Source organism: Oncorhynchus gorbuscha, linkage group LG18 (assembly GCF_021184085.1).
Source record: "Oncorhynchus gorbuscha isolate QuinsamMale2020 ecotype Even-year linkage group LG18, OgorEven_v1.0, whole genome shotgun sequence".
Lineage (NCBI taxonomy): Eukaryota > Metazoa > Chordata > Actinopteri > Salmoniformes > Salmonidae > Oncorhynchus > Oncorhynchus gorbuscha.
Genome location: NC_060190.1, coordinates 41,074,486 through 41,092,651, shown reverse-complemented (window position 1 = coordinate 41,092,651; position 18,166 = coordinate 41,074,486). Strand labels below are relative to the sequence as shown.

The 18,166-nt window shown below is 43.9% G+C and overlaps 1 protein-coding gene across 3 annotated transcripts in view; it reads left to right on the top strand.

Annotated features, from left to right (window-relative positions):
* The window catches only part of LOC124002887 (transforming acidic coiled-coil-containing protein 1-like), a 44,574-nt gene that overhangs the window by 5,247 nt on the left and 21,161 nt on the right, over positions 1 to 18,166 (top strand). Inside the window, exon 1 of one of the 3 annotated variants that reach the window (XM_046310694.1) lies at positions 5,480 to 5,803. The exons of 1 other annotated variant lie outside the window; for it this stretch is intronic. In XM_046310694.1, coding sequence (XP_046166650.1) covers positions 5,730 to 5,803 — 74 coding nt within the window. In that variant the 5' untranslated portion in view covers positions 5,480 to 5,729. Of the gene's footprint in view, positions 1 to 5,479; positions 5,804 to 13,785; positions 14,602 to 18,166 lie in introns of those variants that run through there. One more of the 3 variants, XM_046310693.1, reaches the window with a different exon arrangement.

Genomic DNA, 18,166 nt, shown 5'->3' with positions numbered 1-18,166 from the left:
AGCAGTCTCAACTCGCGTGACCACTCAGGTCACTCGCCTCAGGCAATAGGGCAACCCTTAATCTCAATCCCTGTGTTTTGTATTTCCTGACTCTTGAAACTACTGATGAATTCATGAATTGATTGAATTAACACTACCCATTGTTCCCACGAGGGCTCTTCATGAATGAATAGAATTCATTCACTTTCTAAACTGATTGTGTTTAACAGGATTTGACTGCCCAACCCTGCCAGATAGACTGTTAATCTGAAATGAAGCATTATGCTGTGGTAAATTAAAAGCAACTAAAAGGATTAGTCAGTGTGAGCAGCGGAACCTGTTTTTGCTGGCTTGTGTGAGCTTGAATCCTGAAACAGTTGCCTTAAAGTTTTCCCGTGGTTCTTTGACAAACAGATATGAGGTATTGGTTTTATTCATGGCATTGATCCAGTGTGGGTTCATACCTGTAAGAAAGGAAGTACATCTTGTGGTACATATGTCTTCTCCTTGTCACACCACGTTGCGTCGTTTGTCTTACTGTGTGCTAACACATATTTTTTGTTCACGCTAAAGAGCACATGTCTGTGCAAAAAAAGTACCGTAACATTTGAAATAGATGGGAAAAGCATCTATTCCAACGGGGTTCTAAGTACCACAACTCGCAATCGCATTGCAGGAATTGCATGCGATGCATTTTGGTCAGATAATCACTCCCTGATAAGGGATGGATCGAAATGGACATGGAGGGAAATGGGGGAGGGTCGTGCTTTTTCAATTTCATTCAAGGGGAGGGTATGGGTATTTAAAAAACAAACTAGTCCAGGGGAGGGTCATGTCATTTGTGATTGATGACATTTCAATATTTCTCAGTGTTTTAGAATGAGTTGCTTATTAGGCTATATATCGGCGACTATAGGCTATTTAGTGTGGTCACAATCAAATGATCCATAGCCTATAGGCTACGAAGTGCATGCTGGGAGAAGCACAGAGCAAGGTTCCATTTCTAAGATAGCTGCTGGGATGGTGTAAATAAAAGCAGGTTGCATTACACACGGCACTGGATATTCCAACCCTGAGCCCCGGCCTGCTCTGCTCTTGCTAATCAAAAATGTTTTTGTGTGCTGCTTAACCTACAGCTGTGCTGAGTAGGGCTACAGTGGCAGTTCAGAGGAAGAGTCAAAGGTTTCTTTCGATTTTCTTTGAAATGATTAGACCTTGTGCGCAGACTAGCCTATGGCCTATTTTCTCTTCAGTTTGAGAAGGGGAGCGTGAAGTTGAGAAGGAGGACCAGAGGTCAACTTCGATAACTTGCTACAATTGTTTTTTTAAATTAAAAACAACATGTTTCTTGCCCATGATCTATTCATCAGAGTTACTGACCTTACTGATAAGCCAGATTCAAGTAACTTACATTGCGGTGCTGAAACTTGAAGCGGGCAGCCACGGTACAATCAATAGGAAATGGACAGCTCATGGAGCTGAAAGTAGGCAAAATCGAGTAGGTATAATTCAGTTCATCGTCTTCATTAGGCTATAGGGTGCTATATCCATGGATTTTGTCGGTCAATTCCTCCATCCACCATGTAGTCTTGAAATAGCCTGGCTCCATGTCAGTGAAGGGCTGTTATGTTAAAATCAAGACTCGAATTGAGCTGGTATGGCTTAGGCCTAAGAAAATGGCTAAAAGCACAGGCCTATCCCTTGTTAGCTTAAGATTGTGAAGAAAATAAAACTGATCTGATGATATAAAGTGATCTATAACAGCGCGTTGGGCCACAATGCTTTATGCTAGAAACAAGCTGTAAAATACCCACGTAAGATGTCACTCCGATGCATATGGGGATACCGTTGTTTCCTTTCTTTTCATTCAGAGGCTGAGCTACAACCTTCTATAGCCAAGGAGACAAAAACATGACTTGGCTTGGGAGGTAATCTAATTCTGTCACTATCAATTGATTAAGCTATTCACTTTCTGCTCAGTAGAAGATGTTTAAACACAGACAGGTTTCAGTGAAACACTTGTGACCTCTCGTTGGGTTAAGCCATGGAAGAAGAGTAGCCAGCAGTTAAAGTTGGCATTTTTCTGCATTGGTAGGCCTACTCTGTCTGGGGTGGAAAGGTAGGCTTACTGTCTGGAGTGGAAAGGTAGGCCTACTCTGTTTGGGGTGGAAAGGTAGGCTTACTGTCTGGAGTGGAAAGGTAGGTCTACTCTGTCTGGAGTGGAAAGGTAGGCCTGGAAAGGTAGGCCTACTCTGTCTGGGGTGGAAAGGTAGGCCTACTCTGTCTGGTGTGGAAAGATAGGCCTACTCTGTCTGGATTGGAAAGGTAGACCTTCTCTGTCTGGAGTGGAAAGGTAGGCCTTCTCTGTCTGGATTGGAAAGGTAGGCCATCTCTGTCTGGAGTGGAAAGGTAGGCCTTCTCTGTCTGTAGTGGAAAGGTAGGCCTACTCTGTCTGGAGTGGAAAGGTATGTATACTGTCTGGAGTGGAAAAGGTAGACCTACTTTGTCTGGGGTGGAAAGCTAGGCCTACTATCTGGAGTGGAAAGGTAGGCCTACTTTGTCTGGGGTGGAAAAGTAGGCCTACTGTCTGGAGTGGAAAGGTAGGTATACTGTCTGGAGTGGAAAGGTAGGTATACTGTCTGGAGTGGAAAAGGTAGGCCTACTCTGTCTGGGGTGGAAAGGTTGGCCTACTGTCTGGAGTGGAAAGGTAGGCCTACTCTGTCTGGAGTGGAAAGGTAGGCCTACTCTGTCTGGAGTGGAAAGGTAGGCCTTCTCTGTCTGAAGTGGAAAGGTAGGCCTTCTCTGTCTGAAGTGGAAAGATAGGCCTACTCTGTCTGGGTTGGAAAAGTAGGCCTACTGTCTGGAGTGGAAAGGTAGGTATACTGTCTGGAGTGGAAAAGGTAGGCCTACTCTGTCTGGAGTGGAAAGGTAGGCCTACTCTGTCTGGAGTGGAAAGGTAGGCCTACTCTGTCTGGAGTGGAAAGGTAGGCCTACTCTGTCTGGAGTGGAAAGGTAGGCCTACTCTGTCTGGGGTGGAAAGGTAGGCCTACTGTCTGGAGTGGAAAGGTAGGCCTACTCTGTCTGGAGTGGAAAGGTAGGCCTACTCTGTCTGAAGTGGAAAGGTAGGCCTTCTCTGTCTGAAGTGGAAAGGTAGGCCTTCTCTGTCTGAAGTGGAAAGGTAGGCCTACTATGTCTGGGTTGGAAAAGTAGGCCTACTGTCTGGAGTGGAAAGGTAGGTATACTGTCTGGAGTGGAAAGGTAGGTATACTGTCTGGAGTGGAAAAGGTAGGCCTACTCTGTCTGGAGTGGAAAGGTAGGCCTACTCTGTCTGGAGTGGAAAGGTAGGCCTACTGTCTGGAGTGGAAAGGTAGGCCTACTCTGTCTGGAGTGGAAAGGTAGGCCTACTCTGTCTGGAGTGGAAAGGTAGGCCTACTCTGTCTGGGGTGGAAAGGTAGGCCTACTGTCTGGAGTGGAAAGGTAGGCCTACTCTGTCTGGAGTGGAAAGGTAGGCCTACTCTGTCTGGAGTGGAAAGGTAGGCCTTCTCTGTCTGAAGTGGAAAGGTAGGCCTTCTCTGTCTGAAGTGGAAAGGTTGGCCTACTCTGTCTGGGTTGGAAAAGTAGGCCTACTGTCTGGAGTGGAAAAGTAGGTATACTGTCTGGAGTGGAAAGGTAGGTATACTGTCTGGAGTGGAAAAGGTAGGCCTACTCTGTCTGGAGTGGAAAGGTAGGCCTACTGTCTGGAGTGGAAAGGTAGGTATACTGTCTGGAGTGGAAAGGTAGGCCTACTCTGTCTGGGGTGGAAAAGTAGACCTACTGTCTGGAGTGGAAAGGTAGGTATACTGTCTGGAGTGGAAAGGTAGGCTTTCTCTGTCTGAAGTGGAAAGGTAGGCCTACTCTGTCTGGGTTGGAAAAGTAGGCCTACTGTCTGGAGTGGAAAGGTAGGTATACTGTCTGGAGTGGAAAGGTAGGTATACTGTCTGGAGTGGAAAGGTAGGCCTACTCTGTCTGGGGTGGAAAAGTAGGCCTACTGTCTGGAGTGGAAAGGTAGGTATACTGTCTGGAGTGGAAAGGTAGGCCTTCTCTGTCTGGAGTGGAAAGGTATGGCTACTCTGTCTGGAGTGAAAAGGTAGGCCTACTCTGACTGGAGTGGAAAGGTAGGCCTTCTCTGTCTGGAGTGGAAAGGTAGGCCTTCTCTGTCTGGAGTGGAAAGGTAGGCCTAACTCTTGAAAGTACCATGCTCAGATTCATAATGACGTCTCAGATTTAATCATTTCCAAACAGGGTCAATTTCGTTTGCAAACAATACACACTGATTTAGCATTGGAGAAATAAGATAAGATGAACACAGGCCTATCTTTCTAATTTTGGTCATTTGTGGGGTATTAAAAACATATTCTGCTAATATGTACAATTATGTAGAATAGCATGAAATGTTTATAAAAGGCTTTTTTCCCCCGATTGACCTGCAAATACAATGATAGATTCATGCAATGCTTTTAATATAAAGGAGATCTTTCCACCCCTGCTCTTGTCCACGGTGGTCTACGAACCCACAACCTTCTGGCCTGCAGCCCTGTATGCTATTAAAATGTCTGCATTGCCATGTAATGCTTACAGGACGGAGAACAGTTTCTAAAACTGTGTATCTAAGGCTCTGGTCTGTCCCGGAAGGGAGGGTAAACGATATACATATCCTCTGCTATCCACTTGGTTTCTAATGATTATTTTGGGTATAGGGGATGGGTCGATTGTATTTTTTTTCAAGAGTTCAGGGAGGGTTTAGGTCAAATATATTTGTATGTTTTTCTCAAGGTAGGGTCATCCATTTTCATTTCAGAGAAGTCCGATTTTCTCCATGTAATAAATTCCTTTCACTCCCTAACTGTAATGCTTTGACTGACTGGACTGCTGTTGACATTTAGATTTGAGTCAAAACATGGAACCATCCATCCTTACTTCTGGTTCAACCTGTTGAGCAAGTAACACCATGTCGTCACATCAAGCAGAGTCCTGTTTGCTCTAATGAGTTGTTGTGTGCCTGCTATCTGGGGTCCCAAATGGAACCCCTATTCCTTAAATATGGTCTTCTAATTTTGAACAGAGCCATATGGATAGGACACTATAGTAGTAGTAGTACACTATAGTATAGGGAATGGGGCGCCATTTAGGACGCAACCTGGGTTATCCCCACATGACATCACTTTATGACGAAGAAACTTGACCTGGTTTACGTACTGTACCTTCTAGCCTCCTTCCTTGATTGTCCCCACCTGGATTTAGTATAGTGTGCAATAACTCCCAGTCGAATGTTTTACCACAGTCTGTTCCCCGGTGTTTGCGCGTGTGCCGTGTGTGTGCGTGAGGTGAAGGAGGAGGGGACAGGGAGAAAAATAAAGAAAGTAAAGGGAGGGAATGAGGGAGCAATACGTCTGTGGGAGGGAGGAGGCTTGGGCCAGAAGAGAGAGCCTGACAGGATATCAGGGCTGTTTCAGATGGACATTGCAGCGTCATTCACTGCAGCAGTAGTGAGAGAAACACGGATGGGACAATACGCTGGGTAACTTGACCTGGGATGACCCACACCCACACACACACACACACACACACACACACACACACACACACACACACACACACACACACACACACACACACGTGCACACTTAAAAGGAGCACGCACTCGTATAGACTTACAGACAGACAGGTAAAGACCTAGTTCCCTCAGAGGGGTAAAGAAAGCTGCTGTCAACATGGGGGGCTCTCAGTCCCAACAGAAGAAGACTGGAGGGGCAGCAAACTCAACCAAGAGGAAGACAAGTAATATGTGAGTGAAGTAATTGTTCTCTAATACCTGTACTTACAGTAACAGCAATGGACAGTTTGACAACTGTCTAATAACAGTACTTCTACAGAACCGTGTCAAAATGGCCTCACTCAGTTGTGGAGTGGACTATTTTAGATTGGCTATTGGGTCAATGAGATTCATGCTGAATGTTTCAGGAGCTATTGTTTAGTCAGAAGTTGTGGCGTCTTGTAGGTGGAATTGACGGTGTACTTGGATGTTCTGGTTTGTCAAATCTGTTGTGGCCTGACGAGGGAAGAAGCTATGCATAGGCTATGATGCATTTGTGACCCGTCACAGTGTTTGTTGACCAGAAAGGAAGTAGCTTAAAACATAGTATATTCTTTGTGTCGGGGAGACTTTAGCTATTCAATGCCTACATTTAAACTATTACAGTATAACAATATCGTCACTATGCTATATTCTACGGATTGATAGTGTAACGTAACGATACAGTCTTTGCTAGTTATGTGTCTTATTATTCAAATCGATTGATACATATCATGACAAGGTAGCTGTGGGAAATGGATGGCGATCAGTTGCTTGTTATGCTGTGTAATATAGGAGTTATGCTGTGTAATATAGGAGTTATGCTGTGTAATATAGGAGTCATGCTGTGTAATATAGGAGTCATGCTGTGTAATAAAGGAGTTATGCTGTGTAATATAGGAGTTATGCTGTGTAATATAGGAGTTATGCTGTGTAATATAGGAGTTATGCTGTGTATTATACCAGTTATAATGTTTATTATACAAGTTATACTGTGTATTATAAGAGTTACACTGTGTATCATAATAGTTATACTGTGTATTATAAGCATAAACTATAAGCAAACAGTCAGTGTATGCAGTGAGTTGTCACCTCCATGTGTTTAATACTAGTGTGAATGAATGGTCTGTTCAGACAAGCTCTTGCACACACATGCAAATATTCACACACCCTCACTCACTCAGTGATAAGGCTTCAAACAGCCTGGAAATGTACAGTGTCAAGCATGTTTGTCTACTGTACCCTCTATTAAATCCTTGCCTGTGTGTGTGTGTGTGTGTGTGTGTGTGTGTGTGTGTGTGTGTGTGTGTGTGTGTGTGTGTGTGTGTGTGTGTGTGTGTGTGTGTGTGTGTGTGTGTGTGTGTGTGTGTGTGTGTGTGTGTGTGTGTGTGTGTGTGTGTGTGTGTGTGTGTGTGTACTCATGTCCAAGAACTGAGATTTGTCATTTTACGGTTCTTGATTGAAACAGAGACCCTCAGTTGTCTCGTCATGTTTCCTCTAGTCCCCCCGGTACTGTCAATGTTTATATGAGGAGTTGTCTCTCTTAAAGGGGACCACTCTGCCCCCTGCAGGTTATACCCACAGAAATATAATTAATAGAATAGAGAATCCCACATTCAAGTCAATGTACTGTAATTCTATTTCTATGGCTATGCCGTCTCAATAGTAGATGAGACAGCGAACGTAATGGATGCATTTGACCCTCATGCTTTTACCAATACAGTAAACTGTACCTCACACTAGAAGATAAATACATGCTGCATTACTGTTTGTGTAATGGAGGTGTTTGGGAACCTTGCTCGTTTTATGAATAAACCTTGCCTGAGACCCGAAGAGTTGTGTTGGCTCCCAAGGCTTTAGTTCAGTGGGCTACCATAGATCAATATTGTGGTAAGCTGTTACTGATTAATATATGAATAATAATAATAATATATGCCATTTAGCAGACGCTTTTATCCAAAGCGACTTACAGTCATGTGTGCATACATTCTACATATGGGTGGTCCTGGGGATCGAACCCACTACCCTGGCGTTACAAGCGCCATGCTCTACCAACTGAGCTACAGAAGGACCAGGTTAGATAGATCCATATCCGATCACAGTGTTGAATCCATAAGGTGCTCAGCTAATTGCATGTGCTGAATGTGGCAGTTGGAAGTTTAGAGTCGATCACTCTTGATTAAAATAAGTAATTTGTGTATCAACAGAAGTTCTACTATAGAAAGTCCTGTAAACCCGGTTAGCTGATCTAATTCGGGCTCTGAAGGGGGGGGGGGCATTGAGAAAAGGTGGACCTTTCCTTCTGAATCTTCTGCCACAAGGGACCTCATGTTCCTGCTGTGTGTCAGGTTCTTCCACTTTCTACGGTCAATCTTATAAATACTGTTGCGGGGCTGGGAACTGCCAGAGACTTCACGATATGATATTATCACTATGCTTAGGTGCAGATGCGGTATGTATTGCGATTCTCACGATCCTCACGATTCTATATCGTATTGCGATTCTATTGCGACTTGATGTTCCAAACAGATTGCTCGCTATATGGCTGCTTTAGAGAGACAAGAGAGAGCATGAGACAACGAGTTTAGGTCAGTCTGGGAAATAAAAGTGCTGAAAGCATGTTGGCTTACAATTTAAAAATAAGACGCAGATACAAGCTATAGGATGAACAATTTTGGCGTTTGGGCGCAGGTACAGCCGACTAGCGCTAGCTAACGCTAACGATAGTAGCAACAAAACAAAACAAAATACAGTATATATTGTTTTACAAATCGAGTCAAATATTGATATAATATCTGCCAAAAATAATATTGCGATATGTAACTGTATTGATTTCTTTTGACCCATCACCAATACATAAAGATAGCCGCTAATACTTTACTAAACTCAAGCTGTGGTGACTTATTGCTGTATCATCTAAAAGGCTTTACTACATGGATAGTTGACCCAATGTATACAACAAGTCAGATGTTACCCTGGGTGAGCTGAACTATCCTTCTAAAACAGGATATGCCTATCATTTGATTCCATGGTGTTTACTCAGGTAAAAAAAATACAAAGGCTCCCACTATAAAAGCATTGCAAACATGGGTCACATCAGACAGGAAGTATCTGTGTGTGCTGTCACATCAGATAGGACTTTGTCCTCTTAGCATTTGCCTCACACAGTGTCCTGGATTGGGCAGGGCTGGCTGGGATAACACCAGTCACACTGCATATAGGTGCTCAAGACCTTGGCTATGTTCCAATATCCATACTAGCACACCCACGGCCTGGTTCTTATAGGACTCACTGTGGTGATTTAGCAAATGTATTTCTCAAGTGCAACACTTGATAACCACCTCCGTTCTCAATTTGGTTCCAAATAGCTGAGTGAATACATCACAAGACTAGTGAAGTGCGACAGCGTGAAACCACAAACAACCTTATTTGAGACTGTTGTATGATTTACCACATTCACATACAGTATCATAGATATGATTCCATGTAGCTGTATATTATTACAGAGGTCAGCAGAAATGCAATTCAGGTCAGCCACAGAATTGGGGTAGAGGCCACTGGAGCAGAATCAGAACGGTTTCTGCCAGCAGATGGCTCTCTCATCACACGAAGGTGATTTTCCATGGGGAGACTGTACAAGGCTTATCGTATTTAGGCTTCATCCAAAATGGCACCCCATTCCCTATATACCTGTAGTTCACTACTTTTGACCACCAGGGCCCATAGCATGGCTTGTCCCAGATCAGTTTGTGCTGGTGTGACAATGACCCTAGCAGCATTTCACGGTAAAGTCTACACCAGTTTTTAATTTTTAATTTGATTTAACTTTTATTTAACTAGACAAGTCAGTTAAGAACAAATTATTATTTACAATGGCGGCCTACCAAAAGTCCTGCGGGGACGGGGGCTGCGATTAGATAATATATATATTTTAAATAACATTGTAAATATAGGACAAACCACACAACAACAGAGCAAGGCAGCAACACATGACAAACACAGCATGGTAGCAACACAACATGGTAGCAGCACAAAACATGGTACAAACAGCTGTATTCGGTGCACGTGACAAATCAAATTTGATTGGATTTTGAGTTGGAAGACGACAGAAACAGATCTGGGACCAGGCTAAATGTAACCTTACATACTAGGTAGACACATGGCTGATAGAACAGACGGAGGCATAAACAGGAGAGGTGGTTGGTCTGCCTCACGTCATGATTGGATAGCAGTTTAGATGTCAACACACACATAGTCATGTCTGTAGGCGGATGTGGTCTCCTCCACTTCCTCAAACTGTGTAGACTAGAAAAACGACCTACATTTCACCCATTTCTTTTTACAACTCTCCAACAATATATGAAGAAAAGAAGTAGGCAAATGTTTTGTTACAGACACCTGAGATAACTGTTATAAGATGTTGTGTTCTGAGGTCTTGTGTTGTGCAGTGGGTGGTGATTGTCCCTGCCAGGTTTTTGGACAGGTGCAGCATGTGCTGTGGGAGAAAAGAATAATCCTCATTATCACTGCGCTCAAAATAGCGTCACTTCCCCATATGCTTATGCAAAATAGGGGCTTACAACAGCCAGCAGGTGCTGGCATAAACTAATAAAATACATATAAAAATGTGTTACGTATTATTATCCTGTCTCTCCCTCTCTCTTGTTCTCACTCTTTCTCAGAGACAGAGAGAGGTCACATCCCCTTATGAATACCGTGAATCACACCAAGCAGCTACAAAGTTCCCATCATGAGAAGTTTGGAGAGAAAAAAAAAGACTTAGTAAAGGGGAGGACATGACTGTGACTGCAGTGGAGAAGTAGGAAATAAGGGCCCTGCCTTACATAACAGACCTTCCCTCTGCCTGGAGACAGAAATAGCACCAGTGAGGGCAGACAGAGGGGCTGCCTAATACAAAAACCCCACTACGAATGCAAGCATTGTTTGTGTGTGTAAATGAACGAGCGAGTGAACCTGTTTGAGTGGGTGGCAAGATCAGAGAAAGGGAGAGTTGGGCGTCTCCCAAACGTGCCTGTGTGTGTGTGTGTGTTAACGGACGAGTGTTATCTGTGTTGCCGATGTATTCACCTCCCTAACTAACGGACATCTCAATCTAAGTTCCGACCTGTTTGGTAAAAGAGGACAAAGGAAGTAGCACACGAGGGCATGCAGCCAAAGAGGACTTCTTGTTAATGTTCCTCCCATCTGGGCTCACTGGAGACACGATGTTAGCAGGCTGGGCTGTTGTGCAAGGCCTGCTATACCAGGTTGTTGTTGTTGTTATTGGATGTTCAGTAAGACTGACATCAAGACTCAACGTGGATGGGTTTTTGTTGGTGACATCTGTGATGAGAAAAAAGCAGAAACAAGTGCGATGTTGCTGAGGTCAGTGAGGACGTGCCTTGGTGAGACAGTGAGACAACGTGTTAGGGGATGTGTTATATTCCTTTGCTGTCTTCGTTACACTGTCTGTCTGTCTGTATTTGGCTCACTGTTGTCTCAGAGAGGATCCCTTTCACCCATACATCTGGAGTCAGATGGTAGTCAGCCCACTCCTCCATTGAAACTGGCTTGTTGAAATTCCTCACATATATAAACGTCCACCTTTATTCCCCTGCCTCCCCAGCAGCAACAAAGGGATCTAACAGATGAAGCCAGGCCAGTGGCTGCAGGCTGGGTGGAACCTGTCTGGAGCTTTAATAGCTAGGGTCTGGTCTGCTCCACTGGAAACACCCTTCAGCCAATTAGATACACAACAAAACACACACACACACACACTACACTACACTCCCTTCTTTGAATAGTTTAGAAATCCCCCACAAAGTTGAGGAAAGTCGTGTTTTTTATAACAGGTTTCTTGAATATATTAGACTAGTACTTTGTCTCCAAGTGTATCATTTGTCTTTCCCAACTTTGGGATGAAGTGCTTTGCTCAAGGGCACAACAGTAGATGGTAGCTGGGAACAGACACCAGCAGCAATCTTCAGATTACTACTTCAATTCCTTTTAATGTGAGCCAGAACACCAAATACAATTTTCCATTTAGTGTAAACTTAAATGGACAATAAAAGTTTTCTAATCTCTAATCTAATTGCCACTGTCAGCAGTCCTAGCACCCCTTAGTTATTCTACAGGCTTTATGAAAGCTTTACGACAGCTTCCTTAAGCCTCAACAGATATTGTTCGTTTAAAGTGGGACATGATTTCGTAAACTGCTCATTTCAGTGGCATGTGGCTTCGGTTTTCCTCAGCTTCATAACTTTCGGGGGTGTGTTTGAAATAGGAAGCATGTCTGTGTCGCTCTCGTGGGGTTATATAGCAGAACGTCAGTCTCAGATCCTCCTGAGCAGCAGTAGTGGACAAGCAGGTAACAGCAGCATACCTTACAAGACTGGGTAGCAAGCATCCTGTTTGGAACGGGGCCCATGTGCCCCGCAGACCATTGCCTCACCATTTCCATTGATGTGTATGGCTGTCGTCTTTATACTAGAATGAACAAGCACAGCCTTAGCATTTCAATCAAACGATCCGTTTTTGATGTTTCGTAATAAAGCAGTGAAGTGGCCGTGTGTGACGTGTGTGACGTGTGTGCGGTTAACCTCAATTATTTTTGCTTTGATGCTGATGAACGTTATTGATGGAATAGTATGATTAGAGGTATGCTAATAGGTATATGGTTTATCGCTAAATTTAGTTCAACGCTTTGGACAGGCTGTTCAGTTGGGCAGTTTTTGACTGGATCTCATTGACTGGTGTAGATTAGACGACAATGTGGATCTCTGGTGGCCGTGAGCGGTACGGTACATGTATCTGAATGCTGTACAAACCTGGGTCACCATGTGTCACAACTCTCTCTGGATCACTTTGACCTTTTCCTGCTTTTTGGGTTTAACTGTTCTTACACCCCCCTCACCTTATTTCCTCACTGCAGTAGTAGTCGGTAGGAGACCGCATGTTGTCAAGACGGGTATTTCAGATAACAAACACTTTTGAGAGTTTGCTAAGGCTTATTAGTCTTTTAATGTAACACAATGGAAAATACCTGGACAACTGATCAGAAATACAACATTGATAGAATCACCAATAACTCTCCAATGTAGGAAAACACAATAGAATGATATATATTATCAATTGTTTTATTCTGAGTTAGAAGTTAGAACTCCCTTTCTCAAGCACATCTTCAAACCAGACGGCAAAAACCTCAACTAGAGAGAGCCTTCACCCTCTCCATGGTGGAAAGAATTCTGGGTAAACAAGTTTCTCTTCTACAATGGACAGGCTGCGCTCTCGTGGTTCTTTAACTGAAGCATAATGATTGATGTCAGCTTGAGCATAAATCACTGGAGGGGAACAAACAGCTAGCATCCCCAGGCTCTTCTATTATTTCAAGCAGCCATCAGTGGTATCAGTGAGGTTGTGTCCCAATCATTTAAAATGGCTTCGTCTCCTTTTCTTTGTGACAATTGATCGGCTTGAGGGAAGGGAAGGGAAAGAGGATACCTAGTGAGTTGCACAACTAAATGCATTCAACCGAAATGTGTCTTCCTCATTTAACCCAACCCCTCTGAATCAGAGAGGTGTGGAGGGGCTGCCTTAAATCGACTTCCACGTCATCGGCTCCTAGGGAACAGTTGCTGTTCACTACCTTGCTCAAGGGCAGAACGGCAGGTTTTTGCACATTGCCGGCTCGTGGATTCGAACCAGCGACATTTTGGTTACTGGCCCAACGCTCCATTACCGATAGGCTAAGAAAAGATGGGGTCAGAATTCGGCCGATTTATTTTGCCAATGAAGACCTTTTCATGTCAGCGTTCATGAAGGACAGGAACATTTCCTAGGGAAATTAGGAAAGGAAAATAGCATCCTAAGGAAATGAGGAAAAGAAGAGAATCGATGACTATTGGGACAATGAGCCAGAGAGTGGCAAGGGGGCCATTGAGTCCGTGAACCAGGGAGGAACTGGGGACTATGAGAAAGAACAGGTTTCCCCGGTCTGGTCCAGTCATGCATGGCTGGCTGTTGCCGCCTTGTCGGGTCGGAGGAGGAGGGAAACGGTTAACGGTTTAACAGCCTGACGGCGGGGAGCTTGGGAGACTACATTCCAAAACCCTCTGCGCTGTAAAACGTGAAGCTCCACCGACTCCACCACTCTGCAACACCAGACTCTCCTCAGCCCCAGTTCGTTTTCCCTCTTCTGCTTTTTGCATGAGTGGAACAGCTGCCTGACTGGGAGCTACCACTCTGTCACCACAGGGGCCGCCACACTCACTGGCCCAGGGAGCACAGCAATCTTTTGAAGATGCAAGCTTCCTTTCTCCCCCATGTTCTTTCACAGTGGACTGGCCCTGATGTAGACAGCATGGGGGAGAGTGAGAGTGCGAGCTAGGCAGCACTCTGGAAGCCAGCAGATCATTGCTGTGGTATTCTGACTGCCACAGAGGCAGAGAGAGAGGGAGCGTGACAGACAGTAAGAGAGAGGGTGAGACGGAGCAAGAGAAGACAAGAGCACTGGAAGCCTCTGAGAAAAGGTTGCCAAACAGAACATCAACAGCCGAGTGGAAGGAACGCCTTCAGGGGAAACTGACTAACATGAAGAAGAGAACAGCCAGGAGGAGCTACTACTAAAGATGTGAAGAACAACTGGTGGTTTATTTTGCCATCTTTAAGAGGGAGAGAAGAAGATAGAAACAACTGGTTAACCATTGAAGACAACTCAAACAGATAGGGTCTATTCAGACACTACAGAACGGATTTTGTCTATCTAGACACGACACAAGAAGATAGTGTCTACGCTATTCAGACCAAGGGAGGAAGCCGAAAACAGTGCCAAGGAGGATGTCTTGGCTGTCGCCCGTGTCTTGGGCCAAGTGGACGTGGACGGCAGTCCGGGGAGCAGGGGAGGGAGAGGACAGTGAAGAGGAGGAGGGCCAGGGGGTGAAGGAGGAGGATGGACGGCTGCCCCTTGGAGGGAATCGAGAGGAAGAGGAGGAAGATGGTTCTCAAGGGTGCAGGCGAGTGTGTTTGTTGGCTACATTGGAGCCTTGAAGCATTCCAAATGAGACCCACAATGCAGCTGGGGGAAGAGGGGGCATCATATTGGGGAAGGATGGGGTGAGGGGGTGTCATATTGGGGAAGGATGGGGTGAGGGGTGTCATATTGGGGAAGGAGGGGAGAGGGGGTGTCATATGGGGGAAGGAGGGGGAGAGGGGGTGTCATATGGGGGAAGGAGGGTGAGAGGGGGTGTCATATGGGGGAAGGAGGGTGAGAGGGGGTGTCATATGGGTGAAGGAGGGGGAGAGGGGTGTCATATGGGGGAAGGAGGAGGAGCGGGGTGTCATATGGGGGAAGGAGGGGGAGAGTGGCACCTGCTTTGCCTTTCCACCTGTGGGGTTTGTGAGTCGGTGTTGTTCTAATGTTTCAATCACACCAACAGTGTTGTGGCGCAAAATGGTAGGAAGCATCATCTGGATATGTGTGCAACAAAAGTTCATTTCTGTAATGATGCCTAAGCATACAGTTTGACACATACGTTCGATAAATCCAACGTATACACCACAACGAACACACTGCAACTGCCTCTGCAACACGATGCTGCAAGGAAAACACAGCGTTTCATTGGAAATAAATGTACTTCTGGCGTACCAAAATGCAATGACGCTGTCGGTGTGCTCAAAGCATAAACGGGGAATGAGCAGAGGGCATAAAGAGAGAGAGAGAGAGAGAGAGAGAGAGAGAGAGAGAGAGAGAGAGAGAGAGAGAGAGAGAGAGAGAGAGAGAGAGAGAGAGAGAGAGAGAGAGAGAGAGAGAGAGAGAGAGAATGCATTTGACCATTACACCGTTTTGTTCTACTATGTGGTTCTTCCAAACATACATGCCTGTTGTTGTTTTAGAGGCTTACTGGTTAATGTGTGCGTGTGTGACGTTCATTGGAAGTATTTCACAATGCCTCAGGTACTTTGTTATTCCCCAGCACCGCAGACAGGTACAACAAGTGATGTATAGCACACAATGTGCCCTCTGTCTCCTGTTCCTTGTTGGGGCAAAACACTATCCTGCCTTTGATGATTGTGTTATCACTCACGACTTTGTGATACCGATGGAGAGAGATGATCGTGCAATATATGTTTTTATAGCAGTGTTTAATTGCTATACCTATAGCACAACATTGGATCTCACATATACTACTGTGGGTTGTTTATCAGTTGTAGCCAACTGGTTTTGCACATGACAGGTATGCAAACACATTGCATTGAATGAGTACACATACTAGAACATCTGCACTAGTACACATACTAGAACATCTGCACTAGTACACATACTAGAACATCTGCACTAGTACACATACTAGAACATCTGCACTAGTACACATACTAGAACATCTACACTAGTACACTTACTAGAACATCTGCACTAGTACACATACTAGAACATCTGCACTAGTACACATACTAGAACATCTACACTAGTACACATACTAGAACATCTACATTAGTACACATACTAGAACATCTGCACTAGTACACATACTAGAACATCTTCACTAGTACACATACTAGAACATCTGCACTAGTACACATACCTGAACATCTACACTAGTACACATACCCGAACATCTACACTAGTACACATACTAGAACATCTACACTAGTACACATACTAGAACATCTACACTAGTACACATACTAGAACATCTGCACTAGTACACATACTAGAACCCCGGGACCACCCATACGTAGAATGTATGCACACATGACTGTAAGTCGCTTTGGATAAAAGCGTCTGCTAAATGGCATATATTATTATTATATTATAGAACATCTGCACTAGTACACATACTAGAACATCTACACTAGTACACATACTAGAACATCTACACTAGTACACATACCTGAACATCTACACTAGTACACATACCTGAACATCTGCACTAGTACACATATTAGGACATCTGCACTAGTACACATACTAGAACATATACACTAGTACACATACTAGAACATCTACATTAGTACACATACAATATCATCTGCACTAGTACACATACTAGAACATCTACACCAGTACACATACTAGAACATCTACACTAGTACACATACTAGAACATCTACATTAGTACACATACAAGAACATCTACACTAGTACACATACTAGAACATCTGCACTATTACACATACTAGAACATCTACACTAGTACACATACTAGAACATCTACACTAGTACACATACCTGAACATCTACACTAGTACACATACCTGAACATCTGCACTAGTACACATACTAGGACATCTGCACTAGTACACATACTAGAACATCTACATTAGTACACATACAAGATCATCTGCACTAGTACACATACTAGAACATCTGCACTAGTACACATACTAGAACATCTGCACTAGTACACATACTAGAACATTACACTAGTACACATACTAGAACATCTACACTAGTACACATTTTAATCACCTTTATTTAACCAGGTAGGCTAGTTGAGAACAAGTTCTCATTTGCAACTGCGACCTGGCCAAGATAAAGCAAAGCAGTTCGACACATACAACACATGGAATAAACAAACATACCGTCAATAATACAGTAGAAAATATCTATAAACAGCATGTGCAAATGAGGTAGGATAAGGGAGGTAAAGGCAATAAATAGGCCATGGTGGCGAAGTAATTACAATATAGCAATTAAACACTGGAATGGTAGATGTGCAGAAGATGAATGTGCAAGTAGAACATCTGCACTAGTACACATACTTGAACATCTGCACTAGTACACATACTAGAACATCTACACTAGTACACATACCTGAACATCTACACTAGTACACATACCTGAACATCTACACTAGTACACATACTAGAACATCTACACATACTAGAACATCTGCACTAGTACACACACTAGAACATCTGCACTAGTACACACACTAGAACATCTGCACCAGTACACACACTAGAACATCTGCACTAGTACACACACTAGAACATCTGCACTAGTACACATACCTGAACATCTACACTAGTACACATACTAGAACATCTACACTAGTACACACACTAGAACATCTGCACTAGTACACACACTAGAACATCTTCACTAGTACACACACTAGAACATCTACACTAGAACATCTGCACGAGTACACACACTAGAACATCTACACTAGTACACATACCTGAACATCTACACTAGTACACATACTAGAACATCTACACTAGTACACATACTAGAACATCTACACTAGTACACACACTAGAACATCTGCACGAGTACACACACTAGAACATCTACACTAGTACACATACCTGAACATCTACACTAGTACACATACCTGAACATCTACACTAGTACACATACTAGAACATCTACACATACTAGAACATCTGCACTAGTACACACACTAGAACATCTGCACTAGTACACACACTAGAACATCTGCACCAGTACACACACTAGAACATCTGCACTAGTACACACACTAGAACATCTGCACTAGTACACATACCTGAACATCTACACTAGTACACATACTAGAACATCTACACTAGTACACATACTAGAACATCTAC